Source organism: Metopolophium dirhodum, chromosome 6 (genome assembly GCF_019925205.1).
Source record: "Metopolophium dirhodum isolate CAU chromosome 6, ASM1992520v1, whole genome shotgun sequence".
Classification (NCBI taxonomy): domain Eukaryota; kingdom Metazoa; phylum Arthropoda; class Insecta; order Hemiptera; family Aphididae; genus Metopolophium; species Metopolophium dirhodum.
Genome location: NC_083565.1, coordinates 34972119 through 34982423, shown reverse-complemented (window position 1 = coordinate 34982423; position 10305 = coordinate 34972119). Strand labels below are relative to the sequence as shown.

At 30.9% G+C, this 10305-nt stretch overlaps 1 protein-coding gene across 4 annotated transcripts; it reads right to left on the bottom strand.

Moving 5' to 3' along the window:
* Window positions 1–301: 301 nt before the first annotated feature.
* On the bottom strand, window positions 302–7573 carry LOC132947368 (uncharacterized). 4 transcript variants are annotated; one of them, XM_061017637.1, is made up of 6 exons: window positions 7289–7573; window positions 6736–6797; window positions 6451–6558; window positions 6275–6375; window positions 5857–5932; window positions 5750–5764 (listed from the first exon to the last, which is right to left on the bottom strand). In XM_061017637.1, the coding sequence occupies exons 1-5, from the start codon at window positions 7289–7291 to the stop codon at window positions 5895–5897; spliced, it is 312 nt and encodes a 103-aa protein (XP_060873620.1). In that variant the 5' UTR covers window positions 7292–7573; the 3' UTR covers window positions 5750–5764; window positions 5857–5894. The 4 variants fall into 4 exon arrangements, 1 of the variants encoding a protein (XP_060873620.1); XR_009664906.1 differs by adding an exon at window positions 302–3222 and having other exon boundaries at window positions 3442–5932; window positions 6736–7573; XR_009664905.1 differs by having other exon boundaries at window positions 302–5769; window positions 6736–7573.
* Between the last annotated feature and the right edge of the window lie 2732 nt (window positions 7574–10305).

The window sequence follows — 10305 nt, the reverse complement described above, 5'->3', positions numbered from 1 at the left end:
AAAAGGAAATACGAATACAATTTATTTCTGATATTATGTTTTTCTTACAAACAAAAATGTTAGTAACACTTTTCCGAAAAAGGGGCACCAACCTGATTTCTAAACTGTATCTAAGAACAAAAATATTATGAAAATGGTAGTGAATATTGTATTATATTATTTTAGAAAATGTTAATATGAATATTTAACGAATATTATACGTCATACTTACGTTTATAAAAACTAGACAGTGTTGCTTAAATATTTGACTTTTTTCATAATTGTACTTTAACCTACTTCAGTACCCTTTTTTTTTTCCTGTTTTGAACCGACGACGCCGCGGGAACTGCTTTCGCAATGCTTCCGCGACGCCGCCATCGTTTATTTGAAAACAAATATATTATACATACGGGGGAGGTAGACGGGACAATACCCCGACTTACCCCCCCCCTAAAACATGACATTTATAGTATTTATTAGTTTTAAAGACTTCAGCGCCTTCCTTGGCTTCTAGGGCCGACCGGAGTCCGCCGCCCTGGTCATCTCGTTCGTCCTATCCAGACATCCGGTGTGGTCTAGATCCCTCCCGTGGTGTCATCGTGGGGGATGAAGAACGGTGGTCGGTGACACCTCCGACGTATCGCTGTTACGAAATCGAAATGTGTCTACGAGCCGTTCTTCATCGTGCGGCTGACGTCAGTCGTGCAGCTGCTCCTCCCGTTCGTCCGCTTCTTTTGTGCTCATGATTGATTCCACCATCAACATGAGCTCACGTCTGTTGAACCTACTTCAGTACCTACTTTGTCTGATAAGCTACTAGAATATAATCTCAAAGTTGGACATTGCAATTTTAGTGCTGCTAAAGGTCCAAGGCAAATGTTCTATTTATTTCTCTTTAGGTTCATAGGTCAAAACCCAAAATACATTGTCATTTAAATTAATTCTAATGATATGTTGAAACTTGAATTTTGGGTACCTATAGCCATATTATGGATATACATATGCAGAGATTGTTAGGACTAATAATCCACTCCATTAAATAGTTACCTGTCAACGTTAAAAAAATATAAATATGTTTAGTTTGTTGTTGAAATATAGAAACACAATAAGTTTTAATTTTTTTTTATTTCAATTTTATTGATACGTCATTAATTATTACTAAAAGTATAGGTACGTCAACAGCAACATAATTAAGATATAAGTGCTGTACATGTCATTGGAATAAATGTTGAGATTCAATCAATTTTTTTATCAGATGTATTATTTATTTCATTTATTGAATATTTGACATTTTATTTTTATAGATGTTTTAAAGTCAATAAAAACATTTTTGTTTGGCATATCGAGTATGTATATATATTTAGTATTGTGTATTATGCGTTTTGCATTTCATATTTTTTATTTATTTTTAAACTTTAGCCTGGTTTGTGGGCTAAATATTACTCCTTACAAACGCACACAAACCAAGTTCTGTACGTGTCTGTGGAAGGGCATTCTAATTAACACACTCAACATTTCTAATACTAATATATTTCGCAGAATCAGCCAAGGCTAAAGCGGTTAAACCCTTTTGTGATGCTATTATTACAATAGATAAATATAAAACTTCACTTTCCAAATTTTTTAATATTGAAGAGTATGTTTAACAAGAAGTTGAAGAAAATTAAATATTTTGTTTAATCATTTTAAGATAAATATAAATTAAACTGTATAGTATAATATTACATCACATTGTATTGTATTAACACTATTCTAATTATAATTACATACTACTATAGTAAATCATACTAAAATAAATACAATATTTTCGACAGAACATAATTCAACATAATATATTGTATATTAATAATATTAGGTACTTACCTATTATAAATACTAATATTTTTATATTTTTTTTTTCTTTAAGAGCCGGTTAGACCCTGCCGCTTACTTTAAACTTAATCATATGCCTACTCCCAGTCTACTAAAATGTATTCTAATAATTCCTTGATACTGTCTTTCCATCTTTTCCAAAGTCTATTTCTATTGGTATCTTTCCCCTCGCTATATTTGTCATTGATCGATTGATCCTTTCAACAAAGTTCCATCACCCCGCTTTACCCCTGCCTTTCATCATTATATATCCTTGTCCCTCTGATGCATTAGACCACATCTTTCTTTTGGAGAGCTTGTATAGAATTGGGCGTTATCTCCTTTGAAAGCTGATTATCTGAAATCAAATTGACTTATAACATTAAGCTTAAAAACATTTGCTTTGATATATAAGTGTAATAATCAATTACACTAATTTAAAAAAAAAAATACGTTTGCTTTTTAAATTGTATACTTACTTGTAGGTGTTGAAACGGTCTGGACAGAATGTACTCACACTAACGACACGCTTTAACGTTGACACAACTTTTATTGGTATAGATCATAAAAATAATATATGTGACAATGACAATTACAGCGTTGTTGCGACGACGACGGTCAGGCAAAAGCTATCACAGCCGTTCACCGTTGTCGGTTGTCGGTCGCGATCTCGCGGACGTCGATAGAGACGCCGCGCCGCGGACGTTGCGATATAACGACCGCGACATACTCCCCCCCCCCCCCAAGTTCGCGAGACTCGCCCGAGCAACAGGGCTAATCCACTGGGAGGATGGCCGGGTGTCACCTCCATGGCCTGGATCCACCGCTCCACCACGGCCACACATATCATTGCAAGATATCCGAAAGTGGCAACAGAACGACCCGAAAATCCACGGCCAGAGTTTAGCAACTATCTGCCGTATGTTCGGGTTGTTCTGTTGCCACTCTCGGATATCTTGCAATGATACGTGTCCATCGTCCTTCTTCGGCTGGATCGCCCCACACTGGACACTCCGGACAGATCACCAAAGGTTCCGGACACCTTCCAGTCCGAATCATGACCGGAGGATCGTGGATATTATTCACCAACGACTCTTCGTCCACCATATTCGGTCCTACCGGACAACGGGATAGCTGACGTCGGCTGCTTCATTTTCTGTCCCGGGAACGTGCCGGATTTCAAAATCGAAAGCCCCGAGTTGTAACGCCCATCGCGTTAGTTTGCTGTTGGTACAGCGAGCTTGCTGTAACCATCGGAGTGCCGCGTTATCCGTAAATAACATAAACTTACCGGACTCAAGATACGGCCTGAACCTGTCTACCGCCCAAACTATGGCTAGACGTCCACGTTCGACTGCCGAGTATCTTCCGAGTTGCCTTTAAATCCGAACCCTAGTAATGATAATATTATTATTAATTTCGTTAAATGGCCTCGTTACGGCTAATATTTGAGGGGCAACATTTACATGCATCAATTACAGTTTACTATAATATAAGTTTTAATTTTTACAAAGTGTTCCGTACAATCCATAGACAATTTTCTGGCGAGTTCGGGTTTTTCAGAATAAAAATCGGACGACGAAAACTAACTTTAATTTTGTTACAACTTACGGTCTTTTGAGCTCAAATTGACGACAGTAGCGAGGGCGCGAGGCCTCTTAACTGTGGTACATTATTATGTGTAGGTATGTTTGATCCATTCATTGTAATAATATGTATCGGTGTATAATACTATAATGTATAAAAATAAAATATTATGATAGTATATTATTTTTGTACACTTATAAAACTAACACTATGAATTGTTTATTGTATTGTTATTGTTATACAATTAAATTCATATTTTAATAAATTGCATTGTAAAACAATTACATTTAATGCTGAAAATTGCAATTTTATTATTTATATCCAATTTTTGATATTTTTAAATCAATTCTAGAATAATTCATCTCGTGTAATTAACATTTTTGATTGGAAGAAGTTTTAAATTTGTATATTTGATCATGACATATTTTTTCTGTACTAGCAGGTATCAATAACCATACAATTTAATAATTTAAACCAGGAAAGTTTTTGCAATACAGAAACTGTTTGTAGGTACACAGGTGTACTACTCGTCGTACCCACAACCATACCCTAGTGGCTATTGTAACATAGGTACTAGTAGCATAATATTAGTTATTTGTTATAATACGTATGTATGTTTTTTAGTTTATTACTATAATACACGTGTTCTGTAACATACCTAATATAAAAATTGCAATTAAATAGTAAGTAAATGTAATAATAAATTAATAGTAGGTACGTACATTTTGTCATCCAAAGAATGTTCAACATTTTAAAACAAAAAATTTCTAACTCAAAATAATTTGCACATTTTCATGATTTTTACGTTTCTTGTCAAAATTTGAAATTTAAATAGATATAAAAAAAAATTGTGACTGGATTTTTAATATTTTTCTAATTTCTTTGTAACAATATGTAAAGAGCCTTGTATTTAATTTTCAAGCTTTTTTATCCATAAATAAAATTTTATTGATATTTATAGAAAAGAAAACTAAAAAAGGTGGGTCAGTGGATATCGCTCTGCTGTACAGTAGGTTACAAGTGGGTCAATGTAATGGATGGTGTTAAATTTAAATTAATAATATCATTGTATAAAAAAAACGATTCTGAGCGAAAACAGTCAATCAGCCTATGATATTACCAAGTATATTTTAATGATATTATTGTAAATAAAGTAATTTATATATAACCTATTTACGTGGAACTTAGTTTTAAATTTTCAATCCTTTAGCTATAAAAGTTGAACATTTTATAAATTTTTAGCTACTAAATAATTATTAAATTTATTATTAAAAGTTTGTCAAAATCTGAACTTTAAATGCTTATAAAATTGTGTCTATGTATTTTTAATATTTTTCAACTGCTATTAGAACGATATAATTATCAGGAACCTTATATTAAATTTTCACGCCTTTTTACCCAACAAATAAAATTTTATTGATATTTATAGAAAAAAAAACTAAAAAAATTTAAAACTGACTATGTCCGTAAACAGCTCAAAAAGAGTAAAATTATTTTCAACATTTTATCGTGTATAGAAAATGCTAATAAAAACATTCAGTGAAATTTTCAAGTATCTACAGTCGTACGTTTTTTAATTACAAGAAAATAAGAAAATCGTTACATGAGAAATCGAGTGAATATCAAATGTTGTAAAAATATTTATTTCAAACGTTCATAAGAATTTAATTTGACTTTCTTGTAGACATTTTTTTTTTGATAAATGTAGACAAACTTATGAGGAATCTTGTATTACATTTTCAAATCTTAGATTTAAAAAGAAAATTTTTTATGAATTTCTAACTCAAAACAATCTAACAAAAAAAAATAAATTACGAGGTCTCATTGATCATAAAAAAAAATTTGTATTATATAGAATATTTTCGTTAAATATAATTGAATACATTTGGTTTTGGTTTTCAAAAATATTTCGTTACACAGAAAATGTTGTGAAATGGAAGTTTGTTGAATGGAAGTTTTACTGTAATATAAATGGAACAAAATGTTAGAATATTATAACATATTATACCAGAATACCCACCTAATGATTAAGGACTAACACTTTAACGATGAAGTTTGATACTCGGATACTCGATAACGATCATAATATTGGAAATACACACACTAAGAAAAAAAATATTTCAATTTCAATTATTTATATATCTGTGTAAATTGGAACTTGAAAGGAACGAAAAATTTCGTTCTTTTTCCTTGAAAAAAAGAACTCGTTCATTTTCTCGTTCTTTTTTTATAAAAAGGAATTCGTTCAACGTGCCGTTCCTTAAAAAGGAATTCGTTCCAGGAATCCGTTCCTTTTGGAACTCGTTCCTTCCAAACACTGGTTAGGCATATAGTTTTTGTATATTATCTGAGCTAAAATACAAAATCTTTAATAATTTTCTTCTTAGATAAGTATAAATATATTTTATAAGTCATACAGTTATATAATATGTTTATTACTTTTAGTTTCATTTGGAGCTAATGTTACTTGATGGACATCATCTACTTTTCTTTCTTGTTTTGCCATAAGAACTATCTGCAAGACAATAATGAATAATAAAATAGAACTACACCAAGTAAATATGGATAAAGAGCTGAATAAGCTGTAGTACTTGGGAGTAGTTGGGGCAGGGGTATAACTTTGAATTAGGCAAACTTTTGACTTTTTTAATTATAGACTGTCTTAAATTTAAACATCATAATTCATGTTATTTTTATGTTTAGACAAATAAATGTCTTAAGTAAAAATACATGATAAACAATAAAAACATAGATTCTATAGTGGACTCTTTCTACATATTATGAGCCACAAGCTATATTTTAGGTTAGTACCTACGGTTAATACAGACTTAACTTTAGAATAAAACAAATAACTTACAGTACAAAAAAGCCAAATAGGTACATATGAGAACAATAGAAACTGTATATTTACGGCCAGACGTTTTTTTCGCATGTAAAAAGTTATGCGCCGATGTCCTACTATAAACAAAAATAAAAACATGATACTTATAAATTATAAAATCAAACATAATATTACCAACACTAGGTACATACTTTTCACACGATGATTTTGATGTAGTCGACTTAAGAGATGATGGTTCTAATTCGCCTGGGGTCATAGCTACTGTAGACGATGGACCGGCAGAAGGATCGTCAATAAACCTTTAAAACATTAATATTAATAATTAATTATTGTAGCTGCTACAGAATCTGATTGAGCTTTGGAATTTCCTTGTTTCGTTTAGATTCCATCAATACATTTAGTCGATTTTGAAATTAAATTTGAAAACAAAACCCCACCTATGTTTACCTAATAAGTTTAAATTAGTAAAATCATACCTCTGATACATATTGCGATGAGAATTTGAAATTATTTTCAGCTCTGAACAGACGATGAATTCCTATTTTTTGGCGACGGTCAAAACGCAGAAATAACAATAATTATAACTTATATAATACTATTCGCTATTTTTCCGAAATAACAAAAAATATATTATTATTATTATTATTATTGTGTTATGATCATGCGTGGGAAAAAAAATTAAAAAAGTGTGTGTTTGTTTTAGATAATTTGTCATGCATTACAATAATATGATTTTGTGCAAGCGATGTACAAACTGAAAGTGAGACGAGTAAATATTTATGTATAAGCGTGTGCTCAATCGGATTATTATTTATCGGCCGGTGCAGTGCTATAATATATAGCTGATGGTTGTTAAAATACGATTCAAACCACGCGTAGCCGTGTAGGTATACAATTTGATAAGTATAACAGTTACAATAGTTTCAGTTTTATAGATAATAGGCACAATAATTAATGCGATACGAATATTCCGATATCATGATTCACCAAACGACAGTTTATATCGACGAAAACAATTATTACCCGTACCATAGTCCACGACTATTATTCGACACTTCACAGGAAACACAGGTACTCGGCCGACTCGGCAGTCGGCAACTGGCAAACTGCACTAAACAAGTTGGCGATACAGCCGGCGTTCGCGATAATCAGGTGACAGGTATTCGGAAAAAAATATAGAACATACCTATGACAATTTTTTTTCCCGTAATTGACGCGCATTTCAGTGCCACAATTGTCAAATTGTCAACAACACAATAATAATATTATTATTTGATATTATACTACCTATATTATAATATAGTACTTACAAAATAAAACTACCACCAATAACTATCACCTAACCTAACGTGTCATACCTAGTAGGTAGGTTATTATACTTATATTGTTATAATTGTTGTTGTCATTCACGACACGTGTATAATAAATAATAATATGTACCTGTATAATATAATTACTCGCGTCACTCACACAGTCACATATTATAATATTTTACCTCGACGGAGGAAGCACTAGAAGAACACAACACACACTTGATCCATACAGGGGCGTATACAAGGGGGGGATGTGGGGGTCAGATCCCCCCCCAATAGGCCTTTTTTTAAATTTTATAAAATAGTGTTCTTAATGACTTAATGTAAGGAAATTACAAGGAAAAAAAATGGCAAGGATTTTTTGTAAATTTTTATTTTAACACATTCAACAATTAATTAAAATAATTTACTTAATATTAATCAGTAATCATATATTTATTTCATATTCATATAATCTTATTATGTGATATTTGATAATATGTATATTATATATACAAGTATAATAAATTATTATAAGATAATAATATGTGGCATACCAGCCACGGGCCGTCGCCAGTCGCCACCGTCACCGATATCAACGCGGCGGAGACGACGCCCGCATGTCCGTGCGTATAATAATAGGTACATTTTCCTATACATTAGAAAAAGAAATATAAAAATAGCTAAAAATAGCTTAAATAATAAATATTATTATCTAAAAACAAAAAACAACCACAAATATTATGTCAGTTGTACGAACAAGTCATAACTACATATAACTACTTGTAGAATTTAAAATAAAATGTATTGAATATATATGTTTTATCATTTATTAGGTATTTAAATGTGCACATATCTAGGTTTAGGTATTTTTGTTCCATAATAATTTGTTTGCAACTGATCCCCCCCATACAAAAGTTATGTATACGCCACTGGATCCATATATCTTCATATATCCATATATCCATATATCTTCAAATCCATCGGCATCGACACAAAAATTAAATATTAAGATGAAACTATACAACAAACAACACACAAAAAATATATAAAATTGTAAAAACTACTTATCCCGAATTATAACTAAATCAAAAAAAATTAATAATAATGTTAACACAATTACAGGCCAATGACCTAGTTGTTGAAGCTGTTATTCCTAATGAAAAATAAATAAATATTTCTTCGCGGTTGCAGAGCTTCCAATTTATACCTACCCTGTATAATATAATATATAATAATTAATAGCATAATATTGTCGACATTGTGTATGTATATTTATTGTTTACGATAGAGTGAGTGAGAAACAATTAATAACAACGTCAAACTACGACGATGTTTCCCATTCTCGTACATATTACGACTAATACTGATAAAATATACGTACCTTTTCTGTCGTTAGTACCTATAGTCACTGTTTAAACAGGTGGGGCCTAACAGGTGGGGCCAGTGTTCAACCGTCAGTCAGAAGTTCGAAGCGAAACGAATAAAAATTTAAAAATTGCAATACTTGTCAAATATTACATAATATAGTAACACATAAGTGTCGTACCATCGCTGTCGATATTTACGTTGAGGTAGTAAAAGCGCAGATGTCCACACTACACTATAGAACCTCCTAGAACTTTAAGTCATAACTCGCGTCTCGCAGGCCAGTGGCCACAGCAGAAGACGATAGGTAGGCAACAAAACTTAATATTAAAACGTAGGTAGTATGTATGTAACATACTATGTTATCTCCATCTTGACGTCTTGACTAATGCACAACACATTAACGATTCAAATTTAAAGCGAATCATGAGCATAATGTACAAACAATTAAATGTTTTAAAATGCTCATAACTTGCTTTCAAATTGAAATATAAAAACTTACGCCATCGACTAGATAATATACTTAATTATAAATTTTATAATTAGTCAATTCACTAAATGTAAACACAACAGAGTTAAATTAATTATTCAGAACGTACAATTTGCTATATTATGTGTTTGTAAGACGGAGATAAGGCATGCTGGTAACATACCAACATTTCCGTTTTCAATTTTGTGTTGTTACCTTAGAAGTTAGTGTAAATTAACCTATTTTTAAACTTAAAGGTAAAAACATTTAAACGTTATCTATTTTCTCCTGTTGGTTTTTTCGATATTTTAATTTTTAAATAAAGAAAAATATAATGATCTTATTAAATTGTGTACATCTGGAATTATTCCAAACGAGTTTCACGAGGAGTATCTGCAAATGAGAAATAGTACAAACATCCAAGACTGTTTACAAGAAACTGACGGGAAGATGAAACTGTCAGTTTAAAATAAGACTGATAAATTATCAAATTTTATTTACTCATTTTATCATTAAGTATTATTAATTAGTTGGTTACTATTATAATTATATCGATTTGTTTTATTTTATTTTAAGGAATATTTTACTGTTTTTTTTGTGTAATAATTAAATACACTTTATTTAATTTAATTTTGAATACTTTTTACTAAAAAGAGATGTTTTATTTTATTAAAAGGAATATTTAAATGTTTTTTTTATGTGATAATGAAATTATACGTTATTTAATTTTATTTTGAGTACTTTTTATTGAATTATTAATATTAAATCATACGTCCAGGCGTAAACAACAATGACCAGGTAAGTTGACAAACAATGGGCGTAAGCGCCATTTCATCGTTAATAAGCTAATTTTTACTGTAACTATCGGTACATATTTTTATAGTTGTAAGTAAAATACATTTGAAACATAATCAATT

Bases quoted from the DNA above. Each gene is read 5' to 3' on its own strand.
- LOC132947368 (XM_061017637.1), bottom strand. The intron at 6,376-6,450 runs GTATGTACCTAG...TTTTGTTTATAG, and splicing joins TCAAAATCATCGTGTGAAAA to TAGGACATCGGCGCATAACT. The intron at 5,933-6,274 runs GTAAGTTATTTG...ATTGTCTTGCAG, and splicing joins CTATTTGGCTTTTTTGTACT to ATAGTTCTTATGGCAAAACA.